Source organism: Chiloscyllium plagiosum, unplaced genomic scaffold (genome assembly GCF_037043375.1).
Source record: "Chiloscyllium plagiosum isolate Xiang-an unplaced genomic scaffold, Cpla_swu_hap1 HiC_scaffold_20, whole genome shotgun sequence".
In the NCBI taxonomy this organism is placed as follows: Eukaryota; Metazoa; Chordata; class Chondrichthyes; order Orectolobiformes; family Hemiscylliidae; genus Chiloscyllium; species Chiloscyllium plagiosum.
Window position 1 is genome coordinate 56,716,078 of NW_028270158.1, and position 17,777 is coordinate 56,733,854.

Below are 17,777 nucleotides of genomic sequence, written 5' to 3' on the forward strand. Positions count from 1 at the left end.
TAAAATTCTTCACTTCTAACTTAAATTTTCAGGTGGTGAAATTAATAGATAACTGTTGATGAACAGCATTATAGAGAACCTTCTCATCTGTTTATAATTACATTGGCTTTATAAGCATGTCCTACAGATGACTGTTGATCCAATAACAACAACTTCTGGATTTCCGCATTACATTTTGCATGTGAACATTCCCTAGCTTGCAGTCAGTTGTGGAGTAATGAAGACAAACACAGACAATTTTACCATCACAATCACAACAAAATCCAAACCAAATGTTCACTGTCCAGTTGATCAAGGTCCAAAAATGAGTAAATACAGTTGATGTTAGTAACTCAGAATGTGTGTAAACACATCATTTGAAATGCTTGCCTCTTTTGGGACCACTTTCCAATTGTTTAAAAACTTCAAATGGTTAAACAAGTGCTTTCAAAGCCAAACCTCTCGTTGCATCAACATGGAGTAAAGCATACAAGATTACACATGATGAAGGCCTCTTAATTTATCAGTTCAAATAATTATAGCGTCAATCTATTCTACTTAAGTGTTGAGGTAAATGTTATGTTTAACATTGCATAAATAGAATAGAGAGAATTCCTTTCAACCAGTAGGAGATCCAGCATTACAGACATTTGTTATTAGCATAAATAGAAGTTCACATCAATTGGAAAAAGTAGATTAAATCTTTGCTGTAAGTTAATGCATTGTATTTTCGGTTTGCTCCCCAGGTATCTTCAGGGCAATAATATTAGTATTCTTTTCAAAGAAATCTTCGCTGGTAGAAGATGTTTATCAGATATGTAAGTTTTCAGGAAATTTTCTTCATACCTCTGAAAAACATCGTGCCCTTTGGACACTACACAACTCATCCAGGGCTGGGACGTTGTGAAATCTGTCAATTTATTTGGGCAGTAAAAAAAACATGACAACTTTTGTAATCTTTCTTTCTAATTGGATTTCATTACTCAAATTAATGTATCGAGTCCAAGGTTCCTGATGACCAAATGGTGAGAAACCCCATTATAGGGCAAGTTTCTAGGATGGTAGCAGAAAGAAGAGTATGCCACAAGGAGTCTTTTAGCTACTTCTCAAAATCAGCTGTCACTTCTGAGAGTTTTCACTGAATGATGGCAGACAATGAATACAGCCACCCATACTTAGGGGGGGCAGAATCAGTTGATAGGTTAATGAGATTGGCATCATCTGATGTATGTTGTGCCATTATATTTTTTGCAGTGCCATGAGTGCATTGTCTTTCCAGTGTTACCAAAAGCAACTGAAGGTTTTGTTTTAAGATAAAGTGGGCAGCCTTGTCTGATCATAGATTAAATAAAACATGGGCCACTTCTATTTGCAGTTTTATCCAGTCATGTTGACGATTATCTTACCCTCTTCCCACTTAGGGTTACCAACTCCATTTGGATATCTTCTTGGAAGACATGGCATTTATCAGTGGCCTTCACTTCTGGCCACTTCCCCTGTTGGTGCTCCAGTGCATCAGGCTGCTGCCATTGTTCCTCTTGGTGGTGGATTTTGTAGATATACACATTGTGGATACAGAAGTAGGTTCAGATTATGAAAGTGATATGTTGCTACAGAAAGCAAAGACATTACTTGCAGTTTAGATTCAACTATTATCAACAGTATTCAGATATTGTTCCTGGAAGTGTGCGTAGTACAGAACAAACTATTTTTGCATGATAAATGCTTGGAGCCATGTGATATGAGGAATTCTTTCAGGCCAAAATTCTAATCATTTCAAATCTTTCCTTACAGAGACATAAGCAACAATCAGATATCTACTTTAGAAGATGGAATATTTGCAGATTTATTTAATTTAACTAAAATGTAAGTTTTCTACAATTTCCTCTAGTAGTATTGATGATCTAACTATGTACAACAATGAATTTTGACACATATGTTTAAAGTAAGTAAAATGGGAAGAGCAGCTCAAACGAATAACTTTCAAACATTGTGGAAAGTCCTGTTTGAATCACTAATTTTTTGGAGAAAGTGAGCTGTATTGCTGGGTAACTGGCCTGATTTTACATCATGTTAAACTTGGCTCATACCCTACCATCAACATCTGCAAAACTCCTTTCCCGCAAGCCCCATCATCCTTGGTTGTCACAAATAAGACACAAAAGTTAAAATAGATCACTGTTGTGTCATACTACGTCTTGGGGTAAGAATGTCTGATCTTCTCTATGGAAACGCATCAAACATTGATCAACACAGCAACTCCTCTTCGCCCCATGGGAGGCAAAAAAAGAGAACTTGACAGGATGTGAGGCAAGAGACAATCATATGAGGAAAAATAATCACTAAGTCAAGACTCAATCTGGAAGCTGGGAAATAAAAACCATGAGTTGTTATTCCTTTAAACTGTATGGCCAATTTAATTTTCATCGAGATAGTTTTCTACTTAAGTATTAATGTGGAGTATCCTAAATATTATTGAACTAGTTTGTTATATCCCATTTTGGGCAAAGTTTACTACCTGGCATGGAACATTTCCATATTCTGAAGCATCCTAATAGAATGGGTGCAGCTTGATCCAAATCTGCAATATTCTGAGCAGAGTTTTCACCAAAATAACATGTCTGACATTCCCTGACATGGGTTCACTTCCCACCAGTATTGGACATAAGTCAGTCATCACAGATTGTTGCCCTCCTTTATCTCATTGCAATGTCAAACATAAATGTAATTTTGTGTGGCCAGAGAAGCAGTTGGAGTTTGATATTGAAGTTAACAATCCATTGAATAGCTTCAGCAATTGGGATACCCCCAAGGAATGAATGTTTCTGGGCTGAAATTCAGAGACTTGGCGATGGCCACACTCCTAATTTCAGGTGATCATCCCATTTTATGTATGGAGAATGTGGTCACATTTTCCCAAACCCATCCTCAAGCAATTGAGTCCAGATTCTGTGCAGAAAGTAGAAATTCATCACTTGGCTCCTTACCCAGATTGCAGTTAATGATGTTTGCAATCACCTTGGAGGAGTGTCATTGGGACGTGGTGCTGTCATCAGTTTGTAGAGTCTGGTGTGTGTTCCAGCAAGGGCTCCAGGACTTTAAGACTTAAAAAAAAAATCTATGTCAATGGGAGCGCTTTCCGAACTGTCAGCCACTGGCGTTCTTTGCGAATGCTGTTTTCCGTGTGGACAGCAGAGGTTAAATGTATGTTAGTACAGGAGATCAACTAAGCATGTTGGTTTCCACATCCCAGAAATAATCCTGAAGGGCTCCAGGTCCCTGTTTCCCTGAGCAGTAAAAATCCCTAGACAATAGAAAGATTGCACTGAAGTTGCAAGATGGTAATATGAGAGTAAGGAATCAGCAGCTTGCTGTTGATATAGCAAATGTGTCATTTGTATTTACGGTGGGGAGCATTCTTTGATGCCAAAATAAACAGCATCAGCATCAGTATCCTAAGGGAAAAAAACACCTCTAATCTGCTGCTTCAGGAAGCTGATATTAAGATCCTATGGTCGGGAGGCTGGTGAAGGATTCGCCAATGATGCTAGTGAACTGTTCCCAACTCTTGGTAATGCCATCAATCCTCAGTGAACGCAAGCTTCCCGTTTCCACTTTCTGCAGAGAATCTGGACTCAATTGCTTGAGGATGGGCCAGGGAAAATGTGACCACATGCTCCACATACACAATGGGATGATCACCTGAAATTAGGAGTGTGGCCATCGCCAAGACTCTGAATTTCAGCCCAGAAACATTCATTCCTTGGGGGCATCCCAATTGCTGAAGCTATTCAATGGATTGTTAACTTCATTATCAAACTCTAACTGCTTTATGTTTGACATTGCAAAGAGATAAAGGAGGGCAACAATCTGTGATGACAGAATTTTAGATCCAAAGATATTACACAGAATGCCTCAACTGTGCAGCATGATACAGACCATTCAGTCCAGCTACTCCATGCTAGTGTTATACATCACGTGAACCTCTGCCAAGCCTTCTTTATTTAATCCTATTATTTTTATATTTAGCAACCCAACACAAACATGGAGGTGTTTTGACGTATATTGAGGATAACGGATTGGTTAGCTCATTTAGCTGAATGTCAGGTTTATAATGCAGAGTGAAACCATCAGTGTGGGTTCCATTCCTGCACCAGCTGAGATTGCCGTAAAGGACCCTCCTTCTCAAACTCGCCCCTTGCCTGAAGATGGTGAGCCTCAGCACTTTGGTGAGAGAGTGGAATTAAGACAACTGTACTTTTGTCGGGGAATTAAATATATTTCCCAACATATTACATTTCAACAGTAATGTTATTTCAGTACCTACCTCTGTAACACAACTACTGGTATGTATTACTTTCACACTTTGTATTATATGTTGAATAAAGTGTTGTGAATATTTCATAGTACTTAAGGTGTGAATCGGTCATGAGTTTATGGACTCAAAGAACTCGTTAATGGATTGCCTTTAATTCTTTTGCTTTTTACAAGTCAAGTAAGCCAATAACACTAATTCTTACTGTTCTGGTATTTCAGAAACTTGAGTTTTAATGAGTTTGTCTGTGACTGTAACCTTTCCTGGTTACCAACCTGGATGAATGAGGAGGAAGCAAATGGTGTGATCATCGTGGATAGTGAGTTCATAAAGTGTGCCAAACCTTCAAAGCTGAAAGACATGTCTGTGTTAAATGTTAATTTTTCAAGCCTACTCTACGGTAAGTAGCAGTCACTTTATCAACATGTTGAAGTCCATCAATTATAATCTTATGATTTCGCTCAAAAAACATTGAACTCCATCAAGAAGGGCAACAAGCATAGAGCAAGCAAGAACATAAATTGCTGGAGAAACTCAGCAGGTCTGACAGCATCTGTGGAGAGAAAACAGAGTTAACTTTCTGACTGTTCATCAGAAGTTCTCCATTTCACTGCCACTGGCTGCCTGATTGGAACGATTTTGTTACCTGATTGGCCAATTCCTGACTGACAGACAAACAGCTTCTACTCCATCTCTTCTACTTTCAGAACTGATAAACCAAAATTAATCAAAGACAGTGGGAAAAAATGCAATTTTTTTAAGCATCCTGTTTTGTTTTTGTCTGGCTGTTGGTCACCCCTGTTTCATGGAGACTCCAGATCATGGATTGGAGGGTTGGCAACACTTCATCAGTATCAAACTGAAAGCTGGGGGTTGTTATCAGCTCATCCATTTAACAGGATCCGAAAGAAGACAATAGCAAAGAGACTAAGAGCAGTTAGGATGAAAGCTGGGAGCCTTTAAAACTGTAGCTAAAATTTCTTTTGAGTAACTGTGTTGCTATAAAGGCAGATAATAATGGGATTATCCTGAGGTTGTGAGGGTGATCAAGGAACTGAAGCAGGTTTTGTGTTTTTCAGTTTTTTTTACAGAGGATTTGAGCATGATCCTAAAAGTCATTATTTTCATTGGCTGTAGTCTTGTTCATCATTATTAAAAGGAATAGTGCCAAGTGGGTAAAAAAAAACTCAGGCGAGGAGGGATTACTTAAATCTTTGATGTATCTCCACCAATGTTTTAACTATATAGAGTGTGAGAGATGGCAGAAAAGAACACTGAAAATTTATACTGTAAATTCAAGCACTTTCATATTAATGCCATTGGAACAGTTTTAAACAATTCTTAAGTTAAACAATCATACAACTGATTAACTCTTGAGATTTGGGAAAATTAGTTTTTCTCTGGTATTTATGATCTCTCACAGCAAACACTCTCGGTTACATACCAGCCATTCATTGTGCATGCCATAAATGTTCAAACAACAGATGCTATGAGACTGCATGTGGAATCAAAGAAGTATGGAATGATACAAAACAGATTGAGTCCACTCAACCCATAATGCTTGCGCTGACTCTTTGAGTTAGTCCCACTTCCACATTCTTTCCTCATATTCCTGCAAATTTCTTCCTTTAAATGTGTGTATCCAACTCCCTTTTGAAAGTGACGACTTCCACCAGTTTTTCAGGCAGTACATTCAAATTGTAACACCTCAGTCTAGAAAACTCTTCCAAAATGCTCACCATGGCTGACCTTCTGCTGCTAGAAACAGTTTTTCCTCTTTTCCTCGACCAAAGCTGTTCATGAATTTTGAGCATCTCAAACAGTTCTCCTCTTCAGCTTACTGCTGCAAGGCAATACAGTACACAAGGAATAGCAGATGTGCAGAGGAACAATGTCATTAGAGTTCCTATCCACAGGTTCCTGAAGGTGATTGGGCAGGTAGACCACATGATCAGAGAGGCCTATATGATACTTGCCTTTATTAGCCCAAGTATAAAATTTCAAGAGCTGGGATGTCATGTTGAAACAATATAAAACACTGGATATGAGGGGAGGCGATGACCTTGTGGTATTATTGCGGGCTTGTTAATCCAGATATTCTGGAAATGTTCTTGGTACATGGGTTTGAATTCTGCTATGACACACTGTGGAATTTGAATTCAATAAAAAAAAAATCTGGAATCGAATGGCTATTGCTGATCATAAACCATTGTTGATTGTTAGAAAAACAATAAATGCTGGCCTCACAAGTCACACCCTCATAGAACATAGAAAAGTACAGGACAGAACAGGCCCTTCGACCCACAATGTTGTGCTGAGGATAATTCCTAATCTAAAATAAAATAACCTAACCTATGCACCCCTCAATTCAATGCTGTCCATGTGCATGTCCAGCAGTCATTTAAATGTCCCTAATGACTCTGCTTCCACCACCACCGCTGGCAACGCATTCCATGCATTCACAACCCTCCGCGTAAAGAACCTACCTCTGGCATCTTCTCTACATCTTCCTCCTAATATCCTAAAAATATGACCCCTCGTGCCAGTCAATCCTGCCCTGGGGAAAAGTCTCTGGCTATTGACTCTATCCATGCCTCTCATTACCTTGTACACCTCGATCAGGTCACCTCTCTTCCTCCTTCTATCCAGAGAGAAAAGTCCGAGCTTAGTCAACCTCTTTTTGTAAGACAAGCCCTCCAGTCCAGGCAGCATCCTGGTAAACCTTCTTTGTATCTTCTCCAAAGCCTCCGTATCTTTCCTATAATAGGGCCACCAGAACTGGACACAATATTCCAAGCGTGGTTTCACCAGGGACTTGTAGAGCTGCAGCAAAACCTTGTGGCTCTTAAACTCGATCCCCCTGTTAATGAAAGCCAAAACACCATGTGCTTTCTTAACAACCCCATCCACCTGGGTGGCAACTTTAAGGGATCTATGCACTTGAACACCTAGATCCCTCTGTTCCTCTACACTGCCAAGAATCCTGTTTTTAATTCTATATTCAGCACTCAAATTCGACCTTCCAAAATGCATCACTTCGCCTTTATCCAGGTTGAACTCCATCTGCCATTTCTCAGCCCAGCTCTGCATCCTGTCTACGTCACGCTGCAGCCTGCAATAGCCCTCGATACTATCAACGGCACCTCCAACCTTTGTGTCATCTGCAAATTTACTAAACCACCCCTTAACCTCCTCATCCAAGTCATTTATAAAAACTACAAAGAGCAGAGGCCCAAGAACAGAGCCCTGTGGGACCCCATTCACCACTGACCTCCAGACAGAATACCTTCCATCTACAAACACTCTCTGCCTTCTGTCAGTCAACCAATTCTGAATCCAGACAGCCAAATCTCCCTGTATCCCATACCTCCTGACTTTATGAATGAGCCTACCATGGGGAACCTTTTCAAATGCATTGCTGAAGTCCACATACACCACATCCACTGCTTGACCTTCGTCAACCTGAATCGTCACCTCCTCAAAAGACTCAATAAGATTTGTGAGACATGACCTGCCCTTCACAAAGCCATGCTGGCTGCCTTTAATCATGCATTGCTTTTCCAAATAGTCATATATCCTATCCCTCAGAATTCTTTCCAAAACCTTGCTAACCACAGACATAAGACTGACTGGTCTGTTAATGCCAGGGATTTCCCTCTTACTCTTCTTGAAAAGAGGAACAACATTTGCCTCCCTCTAATCCTCCAGTACAACACCGGGGAGAGTGACGAAGCAAAGATCTTCTCCAGCGGCTTCACAACCTCCTTTCTCGCTTCCCAGAGCAACCGAGGATAAATCTGGTCTGGCCCTGGGTACCCATTAATCTTAATGTTTTCCAAAATTTTCAGCACATCAACTTCATCAATTTTGATCTTTTCAAGCCTGTTTCCCAGCTCCTCAAAGTTCTCATTCACAACAAGGTCCCTTTCCTCAGTGAAAACCGAAACGAAAACCTCATTTAGCGCCTCCCCATCTGGTCAGACTCCATGCACAAGTTCCCTACTCTATCCTTGACCGGCCCTACATTCTCCCTGATCATTCTCTTATTCCTCACCTATGAGTAAAATGCCTTTGGGTTCTCCCTAATCCCTCCTGCCAAGCCTTTTTTGTGTCCTGTGCTGGCTCTCGTTAGTCCATTTCTGAGCTCCTTTCTAGTAGGCCTGTAATCCTTTAAAGCTGTGCTAGATCCTTGCTTCCTCCACATTATGTAAGCTGCCTTCTTCCTTTTGACAAGAAGCTCCTCTGTTCTCATCATCCAAGGCTCCTTAATCTTAGCCCTTCTTGCCTGTCTCAGAGGAACAAATTTGTGCATCACTTGCAACAACTGCTCCTCAAACAGTCTCCACATGTCTGTTGTGCCCTTTCTGTGGTGCAATTGCTCCCAATCTGTACTTCCCAGCTCCTGCCTAATAGCGTCATAATTTCCTTTTCCCCAATTAAATATCTTCCCTTGGTAACCGCTCCTTTCCCTCTCCAAAGCTATGGTAAATGTGAGGCAGTTGTGGTCACTGTCACCAAAGTGTTCTCCCACTGCGAGATCTGACACCTGTCCTGGCTCATAGTCGAGCACCAAATCCAAAATGGCCTCTCCCCTCATCGGTCTGTCTATGTATTGTGTAGGAAACCTTCCTGAACACACCTGACAAAAACAGCTCCGTCCAAATCATCTGCACTAAGGAGGTTCCAGTCAATATTGAAAAGTGTGGTGCTGGAAAAGTGCAGCAGGCCAGGCAGCATCCGAAGAGCAGGAGAATCGACGTTTTGGGCATAATTCCTTATTAAGGAATGAGGCTGGTGTGCCAAGCAGCATGAGATAAAAAGGGGGGGGGGAGTTTGGGGGAGGGGCGCTGGGAATATAATAGGTGGAAGGAGGTGAGGGTGATAGACCGGAGAGGGGGTGGGGGCGGAGAGGTCGGGAAGAAGATTGCAGGTCAAGAGGGTGGTGCTCAATTCGGGGGTTGGGACTGAGAACAGTCCATCCTCCGCAGCTACACTGGCACCATCCCCCACCTTTTCCTCCACTACATCGATAATTGTATTGGCACTACCTCGTGCTCCCATGAGGCGGTTGAACAGTTCATCCACTTTACTAACACCTTCCACCCCGACCTCAAATTTACCTGGACTGTCTCAGACTCCTCCCTCCCCTTCCTAGACCTCTCCATTTCTATTTCCCCCCGCCTCCGTCCTTTTAAAACATTCTAAACCCTGGAACGTCTAGCAACCATTCCTGCCCCTGTGAAACCCATATCTCCATTATGGCCACAACATCATAGTCCCAAGTATTGATCCATGCTCTAAGTTCATCACTCTTATTTCTGATACTCCTTGCATTAAAAGCAGGCACACTTCAACCGATTCCTTTGTTCCATCACATGAATAACCTTCCCAATAGATTCGCTACATCCTGTCACTTCCCCATCTAACTACCCCCCTCTCTGGTTCCCACTCCCTGCCAAATTAGTTTTAACCCTCCCAAACCACATGAACAAATCTCCCACCCAGGACATTTGTGCCCCTCCAGTTCAGGTGCAACCCGTCCTTCATGTACAGGTCCCACCTTCCCCAGAAGGCATCCCAATGGTCTAAGTATCTGAAGCCCTACCTCCTGCACCAGCTTTGCAGCCACATGTTAAGCTGCACTCGCTGACTGTTCCTCACCTCACTGTCTCGTGGCACTGGTAGCAAACCTCAGATCACTACTCTGCTCGTCAGCTTCTAACCTAGGTCTCTGTAGTCACTTTTCAGATCCTCAATCCCTTTCTTGGCTATATCATTGGTGCCAATATGTGCCACGATTTCTGGCTGCTCACCCTCCCCCTTCAGAATCCTGTAAACCCGATCTGCGATATTCCAGATCCTGGCACCGGGGAGTCTCGTTCCTGACCACAAAATCTTCTGGCAATCTATCTAACTATTGAGTCCCCTACCATTAGCGCTTTTCTACTCTGCCCACTTCCCTTCTGAGCCACAGTGCTAGGCTCAGTACTAGAGACCCGACAACTATGGCTTTCCCCTGGTATGCCATCCCCACCAGCAGTATCCAAAACAGTATACTTATTGCTGAGGGGAATGGCCACAGGGAATCTCTTTTCTATCTGTTGGCTCCTTTCCCCCCCATGCCTGTAACCTAGCTGTTGTTATTTTGTGTCTGAGGAGTGACCACCTTTCTGTACATCCTCTCAATTTCTCCCTCAGCATCACGGATGATCCGCAGTTCATCCAGCTCCAGCTCCAGTTCCCTAATTCTGCTTTTGAGGAGCTGGAGTTGGGTGCACTTCCCGCAGATGTGGTCGGCAGAGACATGTGTCGTGTCTCTCCTCTGCCACATTCTGCAGGAGGAACATGCAACTGACCTATTAGCCACACCCCGCTAATCTGAAAGCCCACACAGGATTAAACAAGGAAGAGAAGTAAAAAAAAGAGAAAACCTGAAAACTTACCGATTTTACAGACTCTTAGTAAGTTTAGAGGAGGTGGGTGGGGGGGGAGGCCCTAGGGTGTAGATATCACCCCCTTAAAAACTTCCCAGCAGCCCTAGCTTCTCTTCGCCCTCTCTCCTCGCCGCTCTGTTCAAAATGGAGGCCCGACTCTCGAGCTAAGTCCCTTTTTTAAATGGGAAAAGCTGACCTACACGGCAGCCCTCGTTTCTCTTCGCCCTCTCTCCTCGCTGCTCTGTTCAAAATGGAGGCCCGACTCTCGAGGTAAGTCCCTTTTTAAGTGGGAAAAGCTGACCTACTCAGCAGCCATTGTTTCTCTCTGCCCTCTCTCCTCGCCGCTCTATTCATCCTGTGAATGAACTTTTAAAAAGCCACATCTAGAATACTGTGTACAATTCTGGATCATTATAGACGAGAATAATTGCTTGAGAGGGTCCAGAGGAGATTTTTGTGGTATTGCCTGGGCTGGGAAATTTTAGTTATGATGAAAGACTAGGTTTATTTTCTTTGGAATATAGGGGGCTGAGCAAAGACTAAATTGGTGTACATAAAAGAATGGAGGATCAAGAGAGTGGCTAGGAAGACTCTTCGCCCCTTGTTGAAGAATACAAAATGATGAGGCATAGATATAAGAGATAAGAGGTTTAGGGGACTCTTTTCACTCTGAAGGTGATGACAAACTGGAACACCGAAAGTCAGAGCCAGAAATCCTTTTAACTTTTAAAAAGCACTTGAATACATGTTTGAACTACCAAAACTTACAATGTAATGGATCAAAAGCTGTAAAATGGAATTTAGCTGGAAGACTATTATGTTGGCTGAAAGGTTCACAATGGGCCAAATGACTTCTTTTCATGCTGAAATATCTTTAATTCTAAGGAAGACAACTCCAGCCTCTCAGTAATTGCTGACTGTATTCTATGCATTTAAGGTTTATATATATTTTGTAATATGTTTTGGTAATATTCACAATGTTGTAGATGAAATACTGGGCTTTACACCAAAATTTCTTGCCTTTTTTCTTAGGGTCTGAGTTTGCAGCCTGTTCACCTGATAGACAATCTCTAGTCAATTTATCCTTGATGTCAAATTGGATCTCCAGCACAGAAAACTGCACAGCATTATGTTTCATTGAGGGTGAGCGATATGCTGCCTTGGACAATGAAAGTCATTGTCTATGCGGTTCTGAACTGGCACCAGATTCAGATTCTATTTGTATAGCAGGAGAAATCGATAGAGAATTTATTCAGGTCTGTGGCTGCACGATTATCGAACAAGCATTTGAAGTTACAGTTGCGAATTTTGCTGATCTACGCACTTTTAGCCTTTTTGAGGCTGCACGCCTGACTGTTAAGACTTTAGTTAACATTAGCACTTTCCAGTGGGACTTTGGAGATCTGTCTCCACCTTTCAACACTACCAGCCAAACGGTGTTCCACAAATATAGTCTCTCAGGAACATACCTGGTCAGTGTTGCGTTCTGTGTAGGCAGCAAGCCTACCTCACTACATGTGGAAATAAATGTCGCCATTCCTCCAGGAAGATTGGAGTTGCATTGTCCTCCTGTTGTGCAGACAAATAAAAGCATTGATGCTGAGATCCAAAACTGGAACACCAACAGTGTTATAGCATCGTGGAGTGTTACAACATCTAATAATGACACAATAAAAGGTGAGTGAAAAAACAAACTTAATTAATAAATTCCCTTTTTCCAATCTCCTTTTGAAGATGTTAACTCCCCCGTGGATATTTTCAAAGGCTGTCATAACTCTTAACCAGATTGTCCTCTTTATATTGACAGTCTAGCTAATAATAGTTGTATTTTGCTTTGAAGATTCATCCCTATTTATTCAAAGCAAGGGAGCATGATCTTAAATTCAGAGAGTGAAAATTCAGAAGTGGAGGTATCTTTCTCACAAAAGATGTAACAGAAATCTTGAACATTTCTTAGTTGACACCACCCATCCCGCTTAAAAAGGCGCTTGATCGTGGTTTAGGTTAGATTAGATTCCCTACAGTGTGGAAACAGGCCCTTCGGCCCAACCAGTCCCTCTGAAGACTCATTTCCCTCTGATTAAAATAAAAATTCAAGACTGAGTTTTCTGCTGGCCAAGGGTATCAAGAGAAATGGAGCACAGATCAAAGGAGATGGTGTAGCTCAGATGTGGTCTAACATGCTTGAAGGTTGAATAGCCTCCTTATGTTCCTGTGCTTTAGCACAATGTGGGACTGGATTTTCCTCTCCACTCATCCCATCTTCAGTGTCCAAGGGTTGCTAATCTTGTCTTATGCCATAACATCATTATGGTGAAAGGGGAGGAGGTAGGTCACAGAATCTATTGTAACTATGCAAGAACTGAACCCAAATTGGCATTATTTTGCATTTTACTTGAGTCAACTGCACTAACTCTATTTTTGTCAATTCTGCATTCAGATACCGAAAGGCTCCCTATTTATCTTTCTAATATTTTTATTATCCACAGATGCTCCAATTTGTCCATTAGGTGGATATCAGCGCAATAATCACTGCTACAGGTTGGTTACAAATAGTTCCTCGTGGCAAATGGCTCGTCATTTTTGTCAATCTGACAGCGATGGTGACCTGGCAATTGTAAAGAGTCCAGAAATTCAGAATTTTATAGCAAACATTACAGGATGGTAAGCTTCTTAAGCTTCTTAAAAGTGCTTTAAGGTTGTTGTTAATTGCGATCTCACATTTTGCATCCATCTCCTTTTCAGTAACCCTTTGTATAAGCCTTTAAGCCTGTGCATTCAACTGTACCAAGCCCAAAGGTCTGGAATTCTCTCCCTCCATGTCTCTGCTTCTCTCTTCATCCTTTACAATGCTCCACAAAACCTGTTTCTTTGGCCAGGCTTTTGGTCATCTTTCCAAATATCTCCTCTTGTGACTCAAAATTAGTTTGTTAATCAATCCTGTAAAGTTCCATGCATTCTAACTACAGTACAGATACAACAGAAAAGCAAGTTATTGCTATTTCCCTGAGGAGAAAGCTAGAACTCCATTTCATCTGCACAGCAAATGATTTAGATTTAATCATGTGTGCTCAAGTACAGTGGAAAGTGTATAAAGTTGCCATTCTCTGGCACCATCTTAGTATATAAAAGACAGGATTAAAAACAGAAGCAGAAATCAAATAAACAGCCAAAAAAAATGTCTAGATTGTCGGTAATGCTTTTAGGGTCAAAGACCCAGCCATTGTATGCATGATTTTTAAAAAATCTCCAATGTATTCAAAAGCCATTGAATATTTTGAGCATCTGCATTCTGTTCAACAACATAAATGCTGAGTGCCTCAACTTCCTTACTTAAGTGGGAGGAAGTGGATCCCAAATCTAACCTTCCAACTTGGCACCACCCTCTTGACCTGTCCGTCTTCCTTCTCTCCTATCTGCTCTATCCTCCTCTCTGATCTATCACCTTCACTCCCACCTCCACCTATTATTGCATTCTCAGCTTCCTTCCTCCCAGCCCCATACCCCTCCCATTTATCTCTCAGACCCCTTGGCCCACAAGCTTCATTCCTGATGAAGAGCTTATGCTTGAAATGTCGATTCTCCTGCTCCTCGGATGCTGCCTGACCAGCTGTGCCTTTCCAGCACCACAGTCTCAACTTCCTTACTTAAGTGCTCAGTGAAACTTTTATTGGCAATGATTTGTCACAGTCAAATGCAAGTATTTGTTGTTATTGTGAGATTCTTGAAGTTTGCAATTCAGCTGATTTTGATGGATTCCCTGTTAAATGTACATTCCACTTTCTAAGCAATGGACCTTGAGGAAGAGTCAAAATGAAACCAAAGTGTTTTGAATGTCAAAACATGAAATGAGAAACAAATGTTTTTAATGCATCTAACTTGTAATTAATCATTCAATAGCCCAAACATTTGGTCCCATACATTTTTTTTTTCTGTGTTATATAGCAAGGCACTTAATCATGTCCAGTTGGACCTCGTTTTTATATCAAGTTATCTCAGATCTTTGATACAGAAATATGCCATTCAGACCAATTGGCCTGTACAAATTAATACTGTGCATGAGCCTCCATTCACTTTACCTCATTGAACCATATCGGTTCTATTCATTTCTCCCTCAGATAGCTGTCAAGCTCTCCTGTCAATGCATCCATGCTCTTTTCATCAACCATTCCTTCTGACAGCAAGTTCCACATTCTCAATGATGTCTGGGTGAAAAGGTTTCCGCTGAATTCTCTGCTGCATTTATTTGTGTCAATGCTGTATTTATGTGTTACTTCTACTTTTGCACTGTTCATGGAAATATTTCCTCTGCGTCTGCCTCATCAAGCTCGTCCATTACCTTAAAAATCTTAATCAGTTTTCTCTTTTCTGTTGGAAAATATGCATTATAATGAGAATTTGTAAGTTGGTCCTGGCCAGTGATATTAGTTAACTACAGACATTACATTTACATTGCTTTCCTATTGGAGCATTGGTCCTCACTGGGATTGCAGTGTTCACATTCCAAAGATGCCTTTATATTCTGTTACATTAGATTATGCTCTAAGTTCTATGATCAGTTTAATGGCCTTTTTCCTCTCTTATTGCAGCGAGCATTCTGTGTGGATAGGTCTCAGTGATACTGCGGGTGCTGGAACACTGCAGTGGGTGGACGGGTCCACCCTTGAACTCTTTCAGGAATGGTTGCCTGGGCAACATAATTCACTACTCAGTAATACCTGTGTGTTGATGGGTGCAAACCTTGCAGGAGAATGGAGAACAGATCTCTGTACCACGAAAAGAAATTTTGTGTGTGAATACAAAGCTGGAGGTTAGTGGATAAAGTTATCAAATGGCCGATGGTAGGCTTCTTTTTTTTAACGAAGTAACAGTCTGGGGCTCCTTGCTGTGTCTTTAGATAATAACAATTCTCGTTCCTTTCTCTCCCAATATTTTTCCACCCGAGTCCCTGCTATTTCTTTCTGAAGACATTGATGCATGCTTAGGCATGGTGTCTTGACTGCTGTGTTTTTGTACGCTAAGCTGAAGCATTCTGCTCAGTTCTTAAGAGTGAGATCAGCTAATTCAGCCCCAAGTAAGCATGGTTACAGTTTAAGAGGTTTAATTTCATAGTTACTGGAATAAAAGTTACTAAGTGAGAAGATATCTTCTCATCACTATCCTTCCTGCAATATTTATCATTCAATACATCATGACAAGTTCATAATAACCTGAAGGTACAGTTTGTTCGTTATGACAATCCACAATTTAGCCTCACGACATAAATCAATCATTGATAAATATCTTTAATTAATAACTCATTTTTAAATTGGAAACACCTCAAACTTTTTTTAACAATGTATGATAGTCACTTTGTAAGGGTTCATGAACTTTACATTGACAAGTTTTATTTTGTGTGTGTGTGTTTTATAAAACAGAAAAGATTCCAGGTGCCAATTACTATCTGTTGGGATCTCCAGCATTTAGCACCCACTTACCTGTAAAAAATATCACTGTGAACTACAGTTCATCGACACCGTCAGGACTGGTGGAGGTGAGTTTTTGTCTCCCTGCTATGCTTGGGTGCAGTCAGCTTCCAATGGAGTGCATCAAAAGATGGTAATGTGTTTTTGAGACATCCACTTCATACTAGACAGGTTTTGAAAGCAGAATCGTCCTTACACTGTGTGCAGAAAAAATGAAAAACTATTTCATCAGTCACAGCTCTCAGGTGATCTCAGTGTTTTACAGTCGGTTAAGTACTTTTGAAGTGTAATCACTATTGTAATGTAAGAAACACAGCAACTAATTTACTCATGCAAAGCTTCCACACTCAGCAATGATTTAATGAACACATCATCAAAATTAAGAAAGGTTTTTGTTGCTTTTGAGAAAAATGCAAAATTATCTTGAATGCAGACCAAGGCCACAAGATAGTTGGCGCAGGAAATGAATAGTGCCATGATAAATGCACTGATGGTGTGCTTAAGGAGCATAGGAAAGTTATTCCAGTGTGAAATGGATATCCAAGATTCAAGCTGAAATACAAGGGGAGTTTTCAATTTACCCACTTGGGCAGTAACTTGTCACATAATTTAGAAACCTGAAAATCCACCCGACTGAGATACCACACAGGTGGTAATAATGAAAATCAGCCTGGACATTTTTGGGCACATTACAGGGAAGTTTAGCATGAAAAGAAAAGCTTGCATTTATATGGCACCTTTTGTGTACTCAGGACATTCCAAGTATCAGCAAGTGAATTATGTTTGACGTGCAGTAACTATAATGTCAGGAAATGCTGTTGCCAATTTTTGAATTGGCCAGGGTAACAGGGATGATCTCATCTTTGAAATAGGGCAATGAGATACTTTATACCCTTATGGGGACAGGCATGACCTCTGTTTACCATCTCATTAGAAAGACGACAATCTCCTTCTATAACATTATCAGCTTTCATTGCATACTCAAATCCCATGATTAAAACCTGAAACAACTAATTTACAGTTAAGCAGTTTAGCACTGAGGCAAAGTGGATCCATTACTCTTCTGGTGGATGATAGACATTGCTTGACGAGTTGTAGGTCCTGACTCTGGTTTGTGAAAAATAGGAAGTGTTTCCTATACTTTGCTTGCAGAGTTTACCACAGGCAAGTGCAATTTCAAATGAAGAAATTACTAGAAATGGGAGAAGGGACTTGAATATGTTTTGCCTTCTCTGTATCAAACTGGTTCCTAATCCTTTTATTTATACTTTGATCTCATAGCTCATGGTGTTCCCAGGTCTTTGGTTCAATCATAAAGGTTTTGTGTCAGTGCTCGAGTTGGCCACACAAGATCTGAACCACACTATCCAAGTGAAATTTAAGATCTACCGACCAAGATGTGCTGGAAAAGACATGCACCTTGTGACACCAGGTAACAACTTACTGTGTCAGAAAACTTTCCAACCTCATTAAAGCAAAATACTGCAGATGCTGGAAGTCTGAAACAAACAGAGAACACTGGAGAAACTCAGTAGGTCTGGCAGCAACTGTGGGGAAAGAAACAGAGTTAATGTCTCAATTCTG

The 17,777-nt window shown here is 41.1% G+C and overlaps 1 protein-coding gene and 1 long non-coding RNA gene across 4 annotated transcripts in view; one reads left to right on the forward strand and one right to left on the reverse strand.

Moving 5' to 3' along the window:
• The window catches only part of pkd1a (polycystic kidney disease 1a), a 210,696-nt gene that overhangs the window by 71,514 nt on the left and 121,405 nt on the right, over positions 1 to 17,777 (forward strand). For all 3 annotated transcript variants that reach the window (XM_043711199.2, XM_087997973.1, XM_043711198.2), the window contains 8 exons: positions 726 to 797; positions 1,774 to 1,845; positions 4,516 to 4,694; positions 11,761 to 12,405; positions 13,218 to 13,392; positions 15,318 to 15,538; positions 16,146 to 16,261; positions 17,475 to 17,625. In XM_043711199.2, the coding sequence (XP_043567134.2) occupies positions 726 to 797; positions 1,774 to 1,845; positions 4,516 to 4,694; positions 11,761 to 12,405; positions 13,218 to 13,392; positions 15,318 to 15,538; positions 16,146 to 16,261; positions 17,475 to 17,625 (1,631 nt within the window). The remainder of the gene's footprint in view (positions 1 to 725; positions 798 to 1,773; positions 1,846 to 4,515; positions 4,695 to 11,760; positions 12,406 to 13,217; positions 13,393 to 15,317; positions 15,539 to 16,145; positions 16,262 to 17,474; positions 17,626 to 17,777) is intronic.
• LOC122560517 (uncharacterized) overlaps positions 14,479 to 17,777 on the reverse strand; it is a 4,125-nt gene continuing 826 nt past the window's right edge. Inside the window, exons 2-3 of the long non-coding RNA XR_006314757.2 lie at positions 16,206 to 16,390; positions 14,479 to 15,096 (exon numbers count right to left, since the gene is read on the reverse strand). This is a non-coding gene — a long non-coding RNA (uncharacterized LOC122560517). The remainder of the gene's footprint in view (positions 15,097 to 16,205; positions 16,391 to 17,777) is intronic.